This window comes from Haliotis cracherodii, unplaced genomic scaffold, assembly GCF_022045235.1.
Source record: "Haliotis cracherodii isolate W230 unplaced genomic scaffold, xgHalCrac1.p SCAF_11, whole genome shotgun sequence".
Lineage (NCBI taxonomy): Eukaryota > Metazoa > Mollusca > Gastropoda > Lepetellida > Haliotidae > Haliotis > Haliotis cracherodii.
In genome coordinates this window covers 25,007,118-25,027,927 of record NW_027266266.1, presented here as the reverse complement: position 1 = coordinate 25,027,927, position 20,810 = coordinate 25,007,118, and the positions used below count along the sequence as shown (strand labels likewise).

The following is a 20,810-nucleotide window of genomic DNA, read 5'->3' as shown; positions in this document are numbered from 1 at the left end:
TCGTTCCCTTCCATCACCTCCCCTATTCGTAAAATAGGCCAGGTCGATTCTATAAATATATATGGGGCGCGCACATACCAACAACTAGTTCAAGAGTTTTGACGGAGAGCAATGGCAGCGGAAAGGAAACGATTGAAAGAAGACAAGCTTAGAAGTAAAAACTGGAAAAGATGGGGGACATATTTGTCTGAGAGGCAATGGAGCACAGTCAGAGAAGATTATTCAGAGGATGGTAACTGGTAAGAATGACGTCCATGCATGCAGCTCTGTCGAACGTGAAACACGATCGTCTCGTGTGTCTCGTGCAATGTTGCCCGTGTCGTACCGGTTGCTTTGACACACTGTCACGCAGAAAGTCGAGCACGGACTGCACGTGCGGATCTGATTGTGCAGACGACAGCTTTGCCGACGTGGCACTCGCAAGGCTCAGGGCATAGTCAGGTTGATGACAAGAATTCGTGGCTGAAAATATATATATATATATTTTTATTGACACATATATGTAGCCTTCTGACTCGTAGGATACACCGGTCAATAAAAGATAGATCTATGTTTATTTGTGCACAGCCAAGATACGTGGGTTGATACCAGGAAGTCCTGACCTGGTACGCAAGCTGACATTTTGGGCAGAAACAATCTTTATCAACCTGCATCGTTTTGGTAATTGTTTGCCAGTATAGGCGAGTTATATTATAGTCTCCAGTGAAATTTAATCCGACAATTTGTGACTTAATCAATCAACTGGCTTCTGATTTTACAACGAAACCGAAGATCTGATGATGTTTTAAGATCTAAGATCAAATAATGAGATGAAAAAAATTATGCATTCCTTCCATTGTTGGAAAAAGAAATACTTTGCCCTTTTCTTGCAGACAAAGTTTGTTATTTTGATGTAATTTAAACAAAATAATTGAACACCTGTTTATGTTTGAAAAAGTAATTGAGACCCTAAACATTAAAAAATAAAATTTGGAAAATCTAAAGAACTCCATTGTAAGCGCTTCTAAAGGGAGGATTGGTTGCCTGTCTTATGACAGATAGTTGCTCATGCTGCCAACCATTGGCTGTTTTTGACACTGAGCCAAAGTTGTAAGTACTCCAAAGAACCAGCAAATGCATAAATGAGCTGCATTGTCCAGTAGGTCCTCCAGTGAAAGATGCTGATTTATAAGAATGAAAACAATTTTTCATGCAGTGTTGTTTCTAGGAATGCCATTTTATTTTGTCATTATGTTTCCCATCTCCTTGCTCAGCTTGGAGCGGGCCGTTGCATGGTTGCAGAAATTTAATCAGAAATAATTAAAATACCTGCATTTTGCTTAGAATACAACTAATACGTTGTAGATTGCTTGGCTCACTGTTCGACCTTTGTTGTGCTATATTTGAAGAGAAACTGTCGGTGTTCAGCACTAGACCACCATTTTATTAATTCCACTGGCCCTTGAAAGGATTGCCTAGACCGGGGACAGCAGCCCAACACTGAATGGTTTTACCTGCCCTGTCTTAATTATTGACAGGCTGCCATGTTTTGCTGGAGTATTGCTGACGGCTGTATAAAACACTATCTCCCTCTTCCTTGCTGTATTTATCTCCGACAGGGCCATGTTTTAGCATAGTCGTACACAATAGCAGATTTTGCACAGGTGTGAGGCCTCCCTTAGCGTTAGCCACAATTGCCAGCACATGTGCAGGTGAGTTCAGCGTCCTGCAAGTCCTGCTGTCATGGTAACCTAGAGTTTAATGTATGCCAGGGTTAGACTGGATTCAGCTACAAAAAGTACATATGTGACTGCCTGTAATATCATGAGCTTCTGATGCCTTATTAGATTCCCTGCTTTGGATGAGACAAGTTTTATATCTTGTTTTTAATTGTAGATTACTTGGTCATCAAGGGAGACAGGAGGCAAATTTAGAGTATAATGATTTTTAATTATTGTCATTATTGAATTCCTGTAAACTACTCTTAATTTGAAGGTGGCACGGGTGGGCCAGTCGTCTAAGGTACCGCAATTCGCTGTGCAGAGTTGATTCCCTTGGCCACACAAGAAACCTATGATATGTTTCTAGGTTTGTCGGCACCATACCTGTGCCTGTGGGTTTTCCTGAAGTGGTAAACGTCTAAGACCTGCATCACTTCGGGCTTTCCTTCCACATTAAGATGACACGCAGTGATATAACTGGAATACTGTTAAAAGCGGCATTAAACCCAACTCACTCACTCATTCACTTAATTTGAAAGTTGACAAAAAAGTTTTGATAAAAAAAGGGTGCTGTCTCGCCTTAACAATTTGACCTTTTTTCTACAAGTTCCATCATTATGAAAATAACACTTAATTTGAGCAGAAATGCTTTCACCCCAAATATTATCATAATATCAGGCTTTCAATTCATGCTCAACATGCATATGCATTAATCACACGTTAGGTCAGTGTGGACCCGTGAAGATCTGGGGTAGAATAGACCTTCAATCAAGGGGTAGAACAGACCTGGAGCAACCCATGCTTGCCATATAAGTCTACCTCTAAGTTAGATCCAAATCAAAATATTTTAACATATCTATCATGTTTCAACACCCCCGAAATATGTTTAAATCATACTGACCTTTGTTTATTTGTTTGATGCCGTACTCAGCAATATTCCAGCTATATGATGGCGGTCTGTAGATAATAAAATCTGGACCAGACAATCCAGTGATTGATTTCATGAGCATCAATCCACGTAATTGGGATATGATGACATGCATCAACCAAATCAGGGGCCCTGATCACCTGATCATGTTAGTCGCCTCTTATGACAAGCATTGTTGCCTCTTAAAGCAAACATGGATTGCTGAAGGCCAATTCTTACCTGGATCTTCATGGAGCCCAACCAAAGTGGTGCAAAATCTGTGTCACTTTGCAGTTTCTTCTGAATCTATACAGTGATGACTTATTAGAAACTCTGTTTAAAGCAACGCTAGGCCCATCTTACCCACTCACTTCAAACACAATAGTCATCTTAAAATGAAATTAGGGATATTTCCAGCTGGATCTATGTTTTGTGTATTGATTATATGTTACTAGTGATTGAAGAAAGTGAAATAGAGTTGGTTTAAGTTTTGGGATGAAAATGAACTTGACCACTGTCACTGCTGACATATCTTCCAAAATGAGGTTTCATTGGCATGGATCCAGGGTATTTATCAGAAAGGAAAGGAGACATAACAAATAAAGGGATATCAGATCTTTGTTTAGTGGTAAATTTGCAGTGAGAACTAAGATCTGATTTTTCTGAGATTGATTTGTGACAAACATCTAAGGTGCAGCTAATTTGTTTACATCTACGGTTACATTTACATAGGTTTAATAAGCCTCACATGTTCCAAAAAGGCAAGTCATATGAACAGATTATGAACAATATAATGTCCATATCAATATGTCAGAGTTTTCTGTAGCATGCAAATTTTACTCTAATACCACCTTCTTTTTCGACCCGTCAAGATCCGGGGTAGCATAGGTCTTCAGCAACCCATGCTGCTAAAGGTGATTATGCTTGTCGTAAGAGGTGACTAATGGGATCGGATGGTCAGGCTCACTGACTTGGTTGATGATGCTCATGTCAATCACTGGATTGTCTGGTCCAGACTCGACTATTTACAGACCGCCGTCATATAGCCGGAATATTGCTGAGTGTGGCGCTAAAAACAACAAACCAACATCAACCTTCTTTTTCTTGTACTTTACATGGCAATGACTGTGATTGAGAAAGTTCACGTTCACAGCGGTAACTACAGGTTTAGGATTATATAGGGCAACATGGTGACACCATTCCTGATTTTCTGCAGCTGGGACTACTTCCCACATGACCATGCACGGTCCCGGGCGTACCGCTGGGGCGAGGACGGGCTCATGGGCATCACAGACCGCCAGTGTCGCATGTGCTTCGCCCTGGCACTGTGGAATGGCAAGGACTCCATTCTCAAGGAGAGGCTGTTTGGACTCACTAGCTCTCAGGTTAGGCAAACTAATTAGCTCACGTCTCTTCTCCCCCCCCCCCCACCCCCCCCCAAAAAAATTTTTTTTTTTTTAAATATTCCAAACCCAATTACTTTCAATTAACTTGCATACGGAAACGCATGCATGAAATGAAAAACTCAAATGTATAGAAACAGCTCATGTAAATACCCAATGAAGCTTTTCCAGCATGCTTACAAAGGAGCTAATTTCCGAAACACAATTACAAGCTAATTTACTTTCCGAGTCAAGCCTATATATTTAGAACAGTTATTTACATCTAAAACATTATTTCATTTTTCTTAAATCTTAAAATGTTAACTAATTTTGGGAAAAACCCAATAGAGTGATGAATAGATGAGTGAAAATATATTGGTTACCCAATGAAAAATGTAATAACCCAATTAAAATAGGAATCCTAGAGTAAAAACTCAATGATCTACAAGGTATCTGGAGATCCCCATATCAATATCAATTTCACATGACATGTTCTGTGTGACCAACAACCATGTTGACTTTTCATTTGATTGAATGGTTTGTGGATTAGCATGACCAGGACAAAATTAAAATATAAACAAATTTCTGTATCTATATATATTTTTCATTTTACATTTTTACATTTAATTTGGCAGATTTATTTGTAAATATAATGGAAAAATATTTTGCTGTAATATATCAGTTTTTGTTGTAGACATAGATTAATGTGGGTCTCGGATGGTCTTAATGACTGTTGGACAAAAACAGTATGTGGAATCTCTGAATTCATAGTAGCTGTAATATTACTGTTTGTTTTTTCACTGTGATTCTATCTTTCACTCACTGACTATATGTCTGATATAGTTTAGACTGAAGACATTGAAGAATAACAAGTACATTTGTTGTCAAATTAATCAAAAAGTGTTCTCAAATATAGTCAGATATTTTGACTGTTTGTGGTGGTGGTGGTGGTGGTGGTGGTGGTGGTGGGAGTGGGAGGGAGGAGATTAATGGACCTTATCAGTTCTTACCAACTTTCAGGAGCTTCCACTTCCAGCATTTTGACATATTGGCATTGTGGCCTACAAAATGTGTAATACAAACAGTGTTATTCAAGACTGCACAAGTCCAGTGAAGATGGTAATGAAGGTGAGCTCCAGAACCTCAGAGTTGATCTTTTGTCCACAGGGAAACCATGGAGAAGATGTGAAGGAGTTATACTACTATCTGGACAACATGCCCACACATGCCTACATGAAGATGCTATACAAGTACCCTCAGGACAAATATCCTTACTCTGATCTGGTCCACAAGAACGCCGCTCGCACAGTCAAGGACCCCGAGTATGAAGTCCTTGACACAGGTAGGATGTCATTCTGTTCAAAGTCAATACCCACTGTGGGATTTCAGGCTGGAATTGGTCCTGAACTAGCTAAGCTAGTTGTAAGAGGCGACTATGTGGATCGGGAGATCCTGCTCAGTGACATGGTTGATTGACGAGATAGATTGGTGCTCATGTTATCAATCACTGGTTTGCCTTTCCCAGACTTGATTATGTCTAAAATCAACATTCACTGAAACTTTAAGGGTCAAAATAATGGAAACATTAAGTTATATCTTTTAGCAAACATTCCATACAGATGTATTAAAAAACATGTTCATATGATAGAAATACTAAAAGCATTGAAACACCATATTGGTATGAAGACTCTTATATATAGTTCCCCATGTTTTTGTCCCCTGCACAAATGTTTTGCAGGGGGATATAGAAACAGGCTCTGTCCATCACATTTTTATTCCGGAGCATGACTCCTCTTGTTTTATGGTTTATTTTAGGGATGAGACGAGTCCAAATTTACTACCCGGGTACCCACCCCACTATTACACGACCCTACCCTAGTACTCGCTGTAGGTCTCAAGAGATACGTACAAAATGTCCAATTGGGAAACGTTTGACCGTACTCCTGTCAAAATGTATTTAGATACAGGTAGCAAATGATCTGGTCATGCATACACAGAAGTGGACTGAAGTTTTATCTTTATGCAAACATATAAAGTCAGGAGGAATGTGTGCATAGTCGGAAAGAAATGGGAACATTTGTCACTTGTAGTGTGACCATAGAGTTCTAGATATTTTTTGCCATGGAACAATATAATTAAGTGACTAACCACGGGTCCGGGTAGTCCTGTGGGAACCCGGGTCCTACTCAGTACCCACCCGACACGAGTAACCGAGTGACCCATCCCAGCCCAAGTTTATTTGTTATCAGAAAGGAAACAAAGTTCTGTTTTTGTGTTCTACAGGTGTGTTTGACAACAATCGCTACTGGGACGTGTTGGCAGAGTACTGCAAGGCTTCGCCCAACGACATCCTGGGCAGATTCACCATCTCAAACAGAGGCTCTACATCCGAGGTCATCCACTTCCTGCCTACGCTCTGGTTCCGAAACGTGTGGTCTTTTGGCAAGGACTGTGATGTGAGCAATATGAATATTGGACAGATATCTGTAACTTGACATGGAGTCCTGAATCAGTTCACAATAGTACTGCCGTTAAAAGTCCAGTTTGTTTTTCCTCATGTAGCAGGGCATGGAGGCATCCCACAGATCCTTACCTCCACTGGGTTTTGTGTTCTACTTGGTCATTAGATAATTGATTTTGCTTTCTATATTTCAACATGAGAATGTCACATTGTTAGCAAAAATAAATTTATTTTGTCCAAAAATCAATACTAGATACAATTTTGAAAAATGGCAGTTTGTGTCCAGATTTATTCATGGCAATCTAATTAAAATCAGATCTTAGTTCTCGCTATTGCTTAACAAAAGTCTGAGGACGTCCGATTACGTCAGAACGACCTTCATCCGACCAATCAAAGTGTCGCTTACCGGATCATGAAAGTGACAGTCGAAATGTGTGTCTGATCATGCAACCTTGAAAATGTTAACACGGGTAATCCGAAAGACTGTAACGGCCGGTATGACAGATTCCGTCAAAATTATTGTTTATCTCTCGCTTCCATGCGATATACATTTAAACAGAGGAGGCGTTGCACAGTACGTGGGAAGCACTGCCATACAATCTCAACCATATATTAGACATTCCGGAATGTTTGTTTCTTCAGTTTTCAAAATTTTAATCGAGAACTAGTCTGAAATGAAAATCGCCAGGTTGAAACAAGTGCTGTAAAGCTCCAGAAAGCTGCTTTCTAATTTGCTGATGTGGACTTCTTGTTAGTCATTTCAGTGGTCTGTCAAAGTTTGCGAAAGGTCATTTGGACGTGACCTGTAATGGGATGTCCTCAGATCTTTGTTTTGCGGCAGCGAGAACTTCGATATGATTTTAATGAGATTGTATTTATGGCTAAATAGCAGAAACATTCAATCAGAAATATATAATTTTGGCAATTTAATGGGATCAACCAACAACGTTGTGTAGTAAGCCTTGTACATGAATTCCTTTAAATCTCCAGTCTTGGATGGAGGAGAAGCCGTGCATGTCTCAGGACGAGCCGGGCAAAGTGAGATGTGAACATGGTACTCTTGGTGAGTTGTCTCACATATACCCATTGACATGGGAAAGTAATAAAGCCATTGCCAAGCTTTTCTACCCACTTTGTCTGTGTGGAATATATAACTTGCTTGTGTTTAAATTTGGTGTGATGATTTTACCAACTGACATTACCGAGGGCTCTGTCCAGTAGCTAAAGTGAAGACGTAAATCCTGCAGGTGTAACGTGTAGGAAGCGGAGGTCCCGTAAGTCCCCATGATCCCCAGTGAGGTGGCCTAGCTTTGGTTACTGGTGGCCTATAGCCCGTGTTTTAAACTGTATCAATGATATTGTTATATGCCTAAATGTATTTGATAATTGCTCTTAAATATAACTTTGTAATCATGACTAAATTGTGTATATCAACTTGGTCTTGTTGCTATATGGCTGAAATAATGCTGATGCAATGTTAAATTTTAACTCCCTCACACTCACTGTGCGGAATATTTGCTTCATTGGTTCATATTGAATAACAGACTAGTGTAGGTAAGAGTTTAACATTGCACAGATGCTTTGTTGACTGGCTGGGACTAGTTCCAATTTACTACCCTGGTCAGAGCTCCAGATAAGCTTTTGGTGTTGTGGGTATTTTACTCATGCATTTTAAAATCATTGGGTATCAGTAATTCTTTCTTGGTATTCAAATTTCTGTTACCCACTAGTTTTTACACATGTGGGTATTTAAGTTAAATATTGAAAAACACTATTCATCTAGTCCCTGCAAACTGGTGTCATGAGGGTTCGAGAGCTTTATAGGACTAAAATATACCACGATACTTCCACAAGAAAGTGTGATGGCAAATGATCATGATGTAACTGTCATCGTGGAGTTTGTCAAGGTTGACGGAATGCCCGTTTATAATTTCAAAGTAAGTTGTTGACTTGCTAATCGAATACGCAGGGTTACTTCACAATATTTTGATGCTACGCACAAGTTTTATTTTTGTAGCGTATCTGTAATGATTGTTGCGTATTTGATATGCTTGGATTTTATTTAACTGCGTATTTCTGCATTTCTGATGCATATTTTACGCAGATACGCAGCTTATCTGGAGCTCTGCCTGGTACCAATCCCCTATTACCTGACTACCTAGGTACCGACTGTAGGTCTCAAGTTGGTACCAATATCTGATTGGGAATTGTTTTACCAGAGCCCTAGCAAACATTATTTAGATACATGTATAAAACGATCTGATCATGCATAAGCTGAAGTTGACTAAAGCTTTTATAGGTTAAAGTCAGAAGGACTGCGTGCATAGTCAGAATGAAATGTATACATTAGCGACTTGTAGTGGAACCATGAAGTTTAATAGTTAATGTCAATAAACAATATATCCCATGACTAACCATGGGTCCAGGTAGTTCTGTGGGTCCCCGGGTGCAGCTCAGGACCCACCTGACGAAAGTACACTAGTTACCCATGCCAGCCTACTTTGTTGCTATGGAGCGGATGTGGCGAAGATTCATAAAGGCTTAAAGCCAAATAATGTGAAAACATCGCCATTCCTAAATATGTCATCCCTACTTTAAAACATCTTTGTGGGACCTGGGTGGCTCGGTTGGCAAAGGTGCTGCAATTCAGGCCATGATTATGTAGTTTGGGTTCATATCCCAGATTCGTAATGATTATGATCATTGGTTTGTCTGCACCATGCCCGTGCTTGTGGTAATCATTTACTTGACATTTTAAAACCATCATGACATTTTGATGAATGTCAAGCGAAATGTCTAAATCTACATGTTTTTGTCCATTTGCACAAAAAGGGAACACTGATATGACGTGTGAAATTAAAGTTTTGGTGTTAAAATAAGGAAGTGGTAAATCATGGTGACAAACATATTTCTATTTAAACATTAGATATAGCTAATTTTTCTAAGAATGCTTGTTAAGTCCCTTTCATATAGACTTTGGAGTGAAAGAGTAAGGAACATGATCTCGTGATCTGACCCGTGAAGATCCGGGGTAGAATAGGTCTCCAGCAACCCATTCTTGCCGTAAAAGGCGACTATGCTTGTCGTAAGAGGCGACTACAGGATTGGGTGGTCAGACTTGGTTGATGTATGTCATTGTATCCAAATTGCCTGGATAGATGCTCATGATGTTAATCACTGGATTGTCTGGTCCAGACTTGAATATTTACAGTCCGCCGTCATATAGCTGGAATATTGCTGAGTTCGGCGTTAAACAACAAACAAACAAAATCTTGTGGAACTCTGATACAAATGGGTTTTTTTTAAAGTGGTTTACATTAATGATTATTGTCTACCAGCAAGTGTGATGTCTGTTTAGGTACGTACTTCTTTGAAGTCGGAAAGGGTCCTAGTGGCCAATCCCCCGAGATTATTTTCACGGAGAATGAAACCAACAACCAGCGTATCTACAACATCCCCAACACCCGTAGATACGTCAAGGACGCCTTCCACAACTACGTCATTCACGGTATGTCATAATCACCAATCTCTCCACAACTCCGTTACACTCTCCACCCTCAATGACAACAATGTGACCTGGTCTGGAACTTGTTCTGGACTTACATCAAGGAAATGGGGTTGGTGGTTGGACTCCTTCCATGGTGATCTACGCCCATGGTTGTTGAATGTTTACGTTCATCACACCAACTTTTAAATGCCCCTCAAAGAACTTACTTAAAATAGACATGTATCACTATTATTCCAACCCATTGGAATTCTTGGCTAGAATAGGTCCCCAGCAACATATTGCCATAAGAGGCAACCAAATGGATCCGGTGGTCTGGCTTGGTGAATTGCTTAATTGTGTGTCATCAATACCCCAATATCAATATCATTGCTTACAATATCGATCACTGGATTGTGTGTTCCAGACCCGATTATTTACAGGCCACTATCATATTGCTGGAATATTACTGAGTGGAATTATGCAACAACACACCATAGGTATTCCTGGGTGATGGAGGAACATACTGTATACAAACCTTTGAAGTATTGACTATCAGAGTAGCAGTCATCTTCCTGAGGCAAGAGAGTAAACTGACTTTAAAAGTTCAGTTTCCACCCTTGCCGAACTAGGCTGGAAATCCTGGGCGCCACCAGAGTTATGTCCCTTCTATGTCTCTCCTATGGACCAATCAGATTCCACTTGCATTTGCTTCAAACAAAATGGCGGTGCCCAGTCAAGACGATCTAATCGATAATCAATATCAATATATATATCGCAAAAGGCATCAAATCATGTGAGCACCTAGATTAAAAACATGAAAAGGTTTGGAAAATATCTGTTGACATTGAGATGGAGGTGCACATGCTTTGCAAATCCTGCAATTGACCGAAATCTGCATGACAGTTTACGAGCCGGATTTCGATTTCATTGCACGATTTTGATTGGACTATGCATAGACTCATTAGTCCAGCCAAATTGTAACTCCATTATACCAGCCTAGTTCGTCAAGGGTGGAAATCCTTTTCCCGACAAACTTTTGCTTCAAATGTATTTCTCAGTTGTACTGTCAGTGGACCTGTTTTTAATGGAATGAGGTTATTTCATGTTTCCAGGCGACAAGGATGCTGTGAATGAGGCGAAGCGTGGAACAAAGTGTGCAGCCCACTACTCTGTACGTGTCGGTGCTGGAGAACATGTCACATTCAGAATGAGGCTGTACTGTCAGAACGAGGCTCCACCTCACCCAATCAGCCATGACAGTTTCAACGAACTCTTCAGCACCAGGATCAAGGAAGCAGATGCGTTCTATGATGATGTGAGTTGTTCAGTTGTTGCATGATTTTGTTTTTCATCAAACATCATCCTTCCAACTTTTTCAGCTCGTAGACAGTAATAAGCAGTGTCTTAAGTGTAAAAGGTACTGCCAACAGCTTCAGTAGCAGAGCCATTAGTGATGTCATTTGATTGTGTCGTATGAGTAACCAATGATGTCACAATGGTCTGCAAAGCATTGTGATGCAATTTCATTGCAGCGATATCTACAATGTAGATATCGCTTGATCTCACCCAAGCAATATCTCCTGTGGCAGCCACTTTCGGATGATAAAGGATCTATCACTAGTTTATCAGTTCCAACCTCGGTTAAGTCCCATCATAAAGCTGGAATGTTGCTGTTGAGAAACATTTACTATTTTGTTGGGAATGGTTTGTGTAGGTGATAGTCAGCAAGAGCCCTGTAGAGAGGATGATAGCCCGCCAGGCATATGCAGGTTTGTTGTACAGCAAACAGTTCTACTGCTACATTGTGAAGGAATGGCTGAAGGGTGACCGCGGATGTGCCTGCCCCCCGGCCAGACGACTGAAGGGGCGGAACAGTGATTGGACACATCTGTTCAACCGGGACATTATTGCCATGCCAGACAAATGGGAGTATCCCTGGGTGAATATACTATGGTTTCATAAATTAATTTCTTCAGTAACAATAGAACCATAAATTTCAATAAATTCCCTGATGTCTACAGATACAAACCAAGTCTTTTTAAAAAAGACAATAGAAACCAAATAGGTTTTTAAGCACACCTAACTTTGACTTTGTTAAAACAAATTAGGGCTGGGTCGGGTGGGTACTTAGTAGGACCCGGGTACACACAGGACTACCCGTACCCGTGGTTAGTCACGTGATATATTGTTTAATGACAAAAAGTATCTAAACCTCTATGTTTAAACTACAAGTCACTAATGTTCCCGGGTAGGGTTGGGTAATAGAGGGGTGGGTACCCGGGTGGTAAATTTGGACTCGTCCCAGCCCTAAAACAAGAAGCAACTTTTGTTGCAGTATGCTTCCTGGGATCTTGCGTTCCACATGATAGTCTTTGCAAACATCGACATCCACTTTGCCAAAGAACAGCTGGTTCTATTTCTCAGGGAATGGTACATGCACCCAAATGGTCAGGTAAGGCTCGAGTCTCATCATCATGCAGTTGTCTCTTCATCACGTGGTTGTTGTTGTTGCAGTTGCAGGCCTTAAGTGTATGCAAGTTCCAAAATTGGTTGTTCAAGTGGCTCAAAATTTAATCAAAGCAAACTTCAGGCAGTTTTATATAGTTTTTAAATAATACTGCTGAATAATCAAGTAATATCAGTAATGATTATAGGCTCAGAGGAAAAGTGAAGTAGGTCTGTAATTTGACTTGTCATTTCCCCAAAATCATGTTTTCTTAAGTATATTTTCATACATTAAATTAGACACAGACTTTCACTTTTTTAAAATGTTTTATGATATATATTCTTGTGTTGATCTCTTTTTCTACAATTTGTAAGATGGAAAACAGGTCAGTAAACGAATTAATTAAGAAAACAGCCTGATTAATTAATTCATAACAGTTGTGACATTTTGCAGATGCCAGCGTATGAGTTTGCTCTTGATGACGTCAACCCCCCTGTCCATGCTTACGCTGTGCTACGGGTGTACAAGAAGTCTGGGCCCAGAGGTCAGCGCGACCTCACATTCCTGGCAAGATGCTTCCATAAGCTGGTGATAAACTTCACATGGTGAGTGTCCCCCTTGCTAGTTGATGATGGGTAGAAAACCTTACCCTGGGGGGAGGGGGGTGTTGGAATAGGTACCAAGTGCTTCATTACTGCGTCCATGTTTACAGTCACAGGTTTGTTTGTTCAAGATTTGAATATTTAACATTCGCAGATATAGCTGGATTATTGTGTGGCACTGGACAACATTCAACATTCACAACATGTAACCGTTCTTAATGTCACCTTGTAGCTCACTTAGACTCGGCAGCCATAGGAGACTGTTCTCTGTGTAGGCTTGCATCACACAGGAATGCCAGTGGTTCAAATACTGGTTAGCCTTGATGCTGTTCCTAAGTTCAAATTCTGGTTAGCCTTGATGCTGTTCCTAGGTTCAAATACTGGTTAGCCTTGATGCTGTTCCTAGTTTCAAATACTGGTTAGCCTTGATTCTGTTCCTAAGTTCAAATTCTGGTTAGCCTTGATGCTGTTCCTAGTTTCAAATACTGGTTAGCCTTGATGCTGTTCCTAGGTTCAAATACTGGTTAGCCTTGATGCTGTTCCTAGTTTCAAATACTGGTTAGCCTTGATGCTGTTCCTAGTTTCAAATACTGGTTAGCCTTGATGCTGTTCCTAGGTTTATCTGCATCACTACAGGCTTTCCTCCCACATCAAGTTGACACACTGTGATGTAACTGAAATACTGTTCAAAGCAGCGTTAAACCCAACTAGCTAGCTAGCTCGCTCTGCTCCCAACAAAAAGTAAACAATTTCCCCAAGACCCACTTCTCCCAGGGAGCTCACCTGGTGCAGTCACTGAAGCCCTCTGTTGTAGGTGGGTGAATCGGAAAGATCTGAGTGGCAACAACATCTTTACTGGAGGCTTCCTCGGCCTGGACAACATCGGCGTGTTTGACAGATCCAAGCCTTTACCTACAGGAGGGGTACTTGCACAGGTAAACTCACACGAAGTCATAACTTTTAGTAAGCTGGTTAGGCATGAAAGATTGAGGCGAGGCAAATGCTTATTTCAAATCCATTAAATTTTCTAGAATAAAAGTTTTAAGTTTTTTTAGAAGTCAAATAAGGTTTAAAAACATTAAAGAATTGGTTCTCAGGCAATGTTTTTTTATAATATAGTGCAGGCGGGCTGGCGGCCGGTGTCTTTTTGAGGTTGTTCAAACTAGTCTGTAACCAAATAAACAGTTGGGAAAGGGCCTCCCTACATAAATGTATTCCTTGATGAATAAAATACTGGAATACAGTATTTGACTACTGTTGGAACGTGCGGCAATCTTTATGACGATGAGGGTGGTGCCTGAAAACCAACACTATTATTTTCTGTAGCCTAAATTGCTGAGAGAGAACAGTGAAGATCTGGGGTAGAATAGGTCTTCAGCAACCCATGCTTGCCGTAAAAGGCGACTAACCGGATAGGGTGGTCAGGCTCGCTGACTTGGTTGATGCATGTCATCGATCCCAATTGCGTGGAGTCATCGATCCCAATTGCGTGGATCGATGCTCATGATGTCAACCACTGGATTGTCCGGTCCAGACTCCATTATTTACAGACCGCTGTCATATGGCTGGAATATTGCTGAGTGTGGCGTTAAACAACAAACTAACCAATGACGACAGAGAAGAGTGAAATTTATGTCATTCCATATGCATGTTTTCTTCTCTATACCTGTTACAGGGTAGGTGGTGTAGCATGGAGTTGTCATACCAAACACCAGGGTTCGATTCCCCACGTGTACAATGTGAAGCCCATTTCTGGTGTCCCCTGCCGTGAAATGGCTGTAATATTGGTAAATGTGGCGTAAAACCATACTCACTCACTTATTCATGAACTTAAGGCTTGAGATCACAACTTGTCTGATATAGCTTTATGCAAAACATTTTAAGTAAAAAAACAAGTTTGGCATTCTATAACAGGCTGATGCGACAGCATGGATGGGTTTCTTCAGCATTATCATGATGCAGATCAGCCTCATCCTGGCCAACAGGGACCCCATCTACGATGACATGGCCAGCAAGTTCTTCGAACACTTTATTGCCATAGTAGATGCCATGAACAAAGCCGGCACAGGGGAAGGTAGGTCGGATAGATTCCAGTGCTTCCAAGCAGTGGTGTACAAAGTCTGAAAGAGTTTACTTGACAAGTGTAATGTGATTCTTCAAGTGAGGACTTTAAGATCATATCTCGTATTGGTCACTACCCAATGAACAATGAGTACCATGCACTGTAAAATTATTTTTAAATCATAAAAATTATGGCTTTTAAGGTGATTTCCACGGTCTTGCTTTTATTGTGAAGTCCACTATCCTACTTGTAGGTTTATAGAATGAAAGAAATGGCGTTTACAGTGACGTCCATTATCTTGCTTGTAGGTCTATGGAATGAAAGAGATGGCTTTTACTATGACCACATCCATGCCCAGGACATCGTGCCTCTGCGTATCCGCTCGGTGGTGGGCATGATCCCGTTGTTTACCTGCTTCGTGCTTGATGAGGCCATTATGAAGAGACACCCGGGATTCAGCAAACGCACCAAGTGGTTTATGGATCACAGGAAGGATCTCTCTTCTCGGGTGAATCTGTCATGTTCTTCTTAAAGATAAAAGCTAGATTTCATGCGTCAGGTTTTCTCTAGTGCTGCCACTGTCTGTCGTTAGAGGCAACTAAAATGATGATTGTGTGGTCGGACTTTGACTATTAGTGCTTAATGAACTTGGATCAGCTTAGTGATATGGGGGCACAATGATAGGGTTTGTCTTCAAATCTCCTTCATCGTGAAGTGGGATAATGAGATTGTGTTGAAATGACCACTTTGTTGTCTTCAGATCTCCTTCATGGTGAAAGGGGAGCAAGAGGAAGTTTACATGCTGTCCATGGTCACTCGGAAACAAATCTCAAAGATGCTCGAGTACATTCTAGATGAAGAAGAGTTCCTCTCACCATATGGCATCCGGTCACTTTCCAAAGTAGGTCAAGGTCATGATTGGAAAATATCATAATGATAGGGTACCAATATTGCGCTAACCTCCATACACTCAGTGCTTGCTCAAAGTGTTCAAATAGACAGACACAGGTTCTTCATATACACTTGTATTCAATATCCATCAGCCAACACTCTCCTGCACTCACACAGGTTGTCACTCAACTGCCTGCCAAGAGCAATCCAAGATGGCCACCGTAAAGTCATTCTCGAATCATAGAGGGAAGTTTCGTATCCACACAAAGTGCTACATTATTACGCCGGTCATTGGATCAGTGTGCACTCAAGGAAAGTCGCCTCTGCATCCCCCAATAAATGAACAAGAAACTGAATGCAAGAAATGTGAAAAATAATGCGGTACTATTGATCGCTGGTTTGTCATGTCTTAGTTCTGCTGCTCTGACACTCATTCATCTATTCAGTATTCCCGGTAAATTGAGGTTCATTTTTTCATGCTCGATATATCAGGTGATTTCAAATTAGGATTTTGTTTCAAAGTTTGTTATATACTTTCAAAATGCCTTTGCTGTCCACGAGCGAGCATCTGGGTCGCCATTATGGCTGAGTAAACATTATGTTGTACCAGCATCTTGTTTTGTTCCATTTATGAACTTCAGTTCATACCTTAATGTATCAGATTGCTTTTGAATTATACAATAAAGATTGCTTTTGAATTATACAATAAATTGTGCATACACTCTGTGCATTGCAAAATATTGTGATACTCTTTAAACCATTGTTTGCAGTATCACAAGGACAACCCGTTCGTGTTCTCCGCAGGCCATGAATCATTCAGTGTTGACTATGAGCCGGGAGAGTCTTCGACCAACATGTTTGGAGGAAACAGCAATTGGAGGGGTCCAATATGGCTCCCTAGTGAGTCTCATTGATAACACTTACTGGATTCAGAGTTAATCAACACTTGGCTTTTGTAATACTGTTAGCCCCAAAACAAAACAATCCTTTTAGAACTTTCTGGACATTCTGACACTTGGGTGGTACACTTTTTGTTTTTGGCCAACAAAAAATTGTGACTTCTTATTTGCCTGGTTCAAACTAGATTACTTAGTTTGTCAAGACAGGGATATGGATGACATTTCGTTTATTTTTTTTTCAGTCATTCTGAATGATGCTTGATCATTTAAGTTAGTTCCGTGGCCCAGTGGATAGAGCATCTGCCAGATCATCCCTGGCATAATGCGTTGGCATTAAGGGGATTAAAAACAAAAGGACTGGTCAGCTTGGAGTCCTTAACCACACATTATTTCCATGTTAACCTATGTCATTGTATCTCAGTGGGCATTAGTCTGGACTTGTTCAAGCAGCTACACCCACCCAAATGTAACTATTGTAAGTGAAATGATCTTGAATGCAACCCCATTTAAGTTAGATCCTTGTGTTTCTAAGTTGATAATGTGCCTCCTGTTACAGTGAACTACATTCTGATCGAGACTTTGCACAGGTACGACTTCTTCTTCGGCGACACACTGCAGGTGGAGTGCCCCACACGATCAGGGCGGTACATGAGACTCCGTGATGTGGCGCGCGAACTATCGGGGCGAATATCCCGCCTCTTTCTCCCAGATCTCTATGGCAACAGAGCATCTCATGGTGAGTAATTTGGGAAATTAATACGTGAGTCAGTTGTTTTCATCTCTCGGTCCTACAGCAGTAGATAAACATGAAGCTGGTCGATGTTCATGCTCTTGACCACTGGTTAACACTGCTTTGTGTGATATAACTAATATTGATGTTTCAATGATTGCTGAATAAATATTCTGATTTTTTTAAGGTGAAGAGGAACGGTATGCCAAGGATCCTAACTTCAAGGACCTGCTGCTTTTCTATGAATACTTCCATGGTGATACAGGAAAAGGTTTAGGTGCAAGGTAAGACTGATTAATCAATCAAGTGCAGGGTGACAGGGAGAAAGAAATGAGCACCTCTATCTGCGTGTGAAAAAAAAAAGCCATTCCACCAATAAGGTGACAGTAATGACAATAGCAAAGTGCGATTTTTCAATATATATCCATTTTGCTAGCAGTGCACAAATATTACCAGCACAAATAAATATGCAGAATTTAAAGCGCGATTGATCAAGTTAACTTATAAATTGCGCTTGTACAAGAAGTTGGAGAAGAAGGCTTAAGTTAGGGCCAGGGTGACCCAGTCGTGGTCTAATGTGCCGAGTTGCATACCTTATTCATCTCATTTATTTCAGTCACCAGACGGGTTGGTCGGCCCTGATTGTAGACTTAATGGAAAGTTCCCATAAAACCGCTGAAACATTCGACAGCACCAGCTCCCTTTCTGGCAACAGTATCTACTAGTACAAGTATAAGAACAAGGAAATTTGTAAAAGAAATGATCCCAGTATTGTATCACGCTTTTTTCATGATTCAGGTGGTTTCTGGGTTTTTAGAATGAAGCACTGTAACTTCATTGTTCCGAAAACATCCAATCTTTCTTTCAAATTCGGGTTTGGTCTGGGAAAACTCAACCACTGTATTGTACATTTTATTTGTAAAAAGATAAATTGTAATAAAAAACTGTTTTGATATCCTTTTGCCTTATAGAAATTTATTCACATATTATAGAAACATGTACATGATTTCATATTTACACCAATGTCTTATGAATTTTGTCTAAGCAATTGACTCTTACAATTAAGATGAGTAACAAGTAAAATACAAACTTGTGTCGTGTGCTGCATGATGAGTTACAAACCTATACATATTTACAAAAATTTGGTCGTGTTTTAGACAATTAGAAAAACTCCAGCACTTGCAAAACATTCACAATGTTCATCTTCAGAAATCAAGGACATGATTTCTCATCTGCAATAGATTTTTTCCATATTTCTTTCACATCTAAATAAATAAATCTTCATTTACAAGGTAACAAAATATCTACAATATGCACCAGCCAGCAGGATGTGATTAGAAGGCTGGGCATATTGCCAGAAGAGAATGAGATGTTATTTTTGTCTTAATTTATGTGGAAACATAAAAACAAAATAGCACTGAATGACTCGGGCACTTCATACAGATATGAAACACTATTTCAAGTTTGTTCTGTCTATATTTTTTTATAAATCTATCAGTTTCCAATAAGATTTATTTTCACCAACAATAAAATAAATTTGAGAATGAATACTTTTTTTTTAAGCAACGTTGGCAGTTCCCAAAATCTCACCAGAAACAATGCAGAGACACCAGTTCTTATTTGGCTTATTCACAAACTGATATAATACATAAATATATTATGAAAATATGTCGATGCTCTTAACTTTTGCAAAGGAGTGACATTCAAAAATTCTGAACACTATCAAGTTGTGCTCCAAGCATGAAGAGAGTTGTGACACTCTCACTGGAACATATCCTCTCTGTCTGCACCGATCACCTCCTGATCTTCCATGGTACTGAAGTTGAGGAAGTGGGACGGTCGATGAACCTCATGGTAGAACTCCTTCGGGTTGGCAAGGTGAAGGTCATACTTCATGTTGGGGTCATGTCGAACACCTGAAATTCACAAAAGGGAGATCCGCAATATGTTCTGTTGAATAAGTTCAATGTTATCAGCCCGATTGATGTAGAGATTTGAAATGCAAATATCATAAACTAATACTGAAAGAGAATGAGTGGAGTTTTATGCTGCCTATACATCACTACACTACCACAAGTTAACAGAATTCAGTAATTTTGCGATGGAGTCGTTAAGATTGCATAAAAAATTACCCATGAAGTTGTAGTTCCATGAACTCTGCCCAGGCACCATGAAGAAACCAAGGAATCTGTCAGACAACAACATCTGTACTCGCTCATAGTGAGAGGGGAGGTAACCCTTGGGGTTGTTGCCGGTGTCCTTGTTCTGGCGACCCCACTCATAACCACTGGGAGTCAGCTTGTAGGCTGTCAGTGAACAGGAGCCGGGGGTGAAACTGTCAAACAGAAACAACACTACTGAGTGATGTATAAGCTGATTGTGGATGTTCTAAATAACTGATATAGTAGAAATTACTGAAAACAATGTTAAATAGGTGACACAGGGACAAAAACTTTTTTTATCAAGCGAACAGAAAACGATACAGGGAACATATCTTGCATCTTATAATGTACAAAATGAATCCGACATGTCAGATGACACAACCTACTGGAGCTGTGGAGACAGTCAACCTACCTGCATGTGATGATAACAGTCTTTTCTCCATCCCAGCTGGAGTTGTCCGCCATCACCTTGGCATGTGTAGTGATATCCTGGGGAGACAACTGTGGCAACTCATTCGGCTGAGTGTGAATCCAACCCAGCGGTTCCATTTCCTATTGAAGTGGACAAATACATGAAAATAAATTGAATCAAGCATAGCCCTATGCTGTCTCTCAGACTCGTGTTAACGGTAACCTCACAGACAATCAGATATATGCTTGTCTAGTTTGTCATCACTGAGATCAACTTAAAAATCCAGAAATTTAGTAAGGATATTCATATCTAGTTCAAAAGAACAGGACAATGTAAAATGGAGAATAACGAGTTCAAAGTTGACAAATATTTTACCCATACTCATACACAAATTCAAATTTGGTTAGATATTTAGTGATGAAGGGTTCATTCCATAGCTTTGTTGCATATTATCGGTCAGATTGTCTTAAAAAAATTTGGCCTGTACACCTGGGGCAAGTTGAGTCAAATATCCGTATGGAAATACCATATCATATGACTGAGATGTCAAAAATCAAGTCTAGTCCAGACAAAGAAGTGCTGGTTTTCCTGCCCTTGTCTCTATTATTAACAGATCACCATTGTATAGCTGACTGTGATGAAAAATGCAATTGGGGTACGATGACACAC

At 40.2% G+C, this 20,810-nt stretch overlaps 2 protein-coding genes across 2 annotated transcripts in view; one reads left to right on the top strand and one right to left on the bottom strand.

Annotated features, from left to right (window-relative positions):
* Nucleotides 1–102: 102 nt before the first annotated feature.
* On the top strand, nucleotides 103–18,448 carry LOC139455636 (uncharacterized). The gene is made up of 18 exons (XM_071237191.1): nucleotides 103–239; nucleotides 3,824–3,992; nucleotides 5,157–5,331; nucleotides 6,273–6,445; nucleotides 7,441–7,513; nucleotides 9,809–9,958; nucleotides 11,050–11,252; nucleotides 11,652–11,876; nucleotides 12,273–12,389; nucleotides 12,837–12,988; nucleotides 13,800–13,920; nucleotides 14,900–15,059; nucleotides 15,356–15,555; nucleotides 15,808–15,948; nucleotides 16,709–16,838; nucleotides 17,394–17,573; nucleotides 17,755–17,851; nucleotides 18,184–18,448. Exons 1-18 carry the CDS (start codon nucleotides 112–114, stop codon nucleotides 18,290–18,292), a joined length of 2,703 nt encoding a protein of 900 aa, XP_071093292.1. The 5' UTR covers nucleotides 103–111; the 3' UTR covers nucleotides 18,293–18,448.
* Nucleotides 18,449–18,531: 83 nt separating this feature from the next.
* Nucleotides 18,532–20,810, bottom strand: part of LOC139456355 (pre-mRNA-processing-splicing factor 8) — a 39,297-nt gene continuing 37,018 nt past the window's right edge. Inside the window, exons 42-44 of the mRNA XM_071238004.1 lie at nucleotides 20,142–20,281; nucleotides 19,700–19,902; nucleotides 18,532–19,483 (exon numbers count right to left, since the gene is read on the bottom strand). Of these exons, the coding sequence (XP_071094105.1) occupies nucleotides 19,329–19,483; nucleotides 19,700–19,902; nucleotides 20,142–20,281 (498 nt within the window). The 3' untranslated portion in view covers nucleotides 18,532–19,328. The remainder of the gene's footprint in view (nucleotides 19,484–19,699; nucleotides 19,903–20,141; nucleotides 20,282–20,810) is intronic.

What these genes read in the sequence shown, in the direction of transcription:
- LOC139455636 (XM_071237191.1), top strand. Translation starts at nt 112, where the DNA reads ATGGCAGCGGAAAGGAAACGATTGAAAGAAGACAAGCTTAGAAGTAAA. An exon ending in TATTCAGAGGATGGTAACTG is followed by an intron (nt 240 to 3,823) that starts GTAAGAATGACG and finishes GATTTTCTGCAG; the next exon opens with CTGGGACTACTTCCCACATG. An exon ending in ACATGCACCCAAATGGTCAG is followed by an intron (nt 12,390 to 12,836) that starts GTAAGGCTCGAG and finishes GACATTTTGCAG; the next exon opens with ATGCCAGCGTATGAGTTTGC.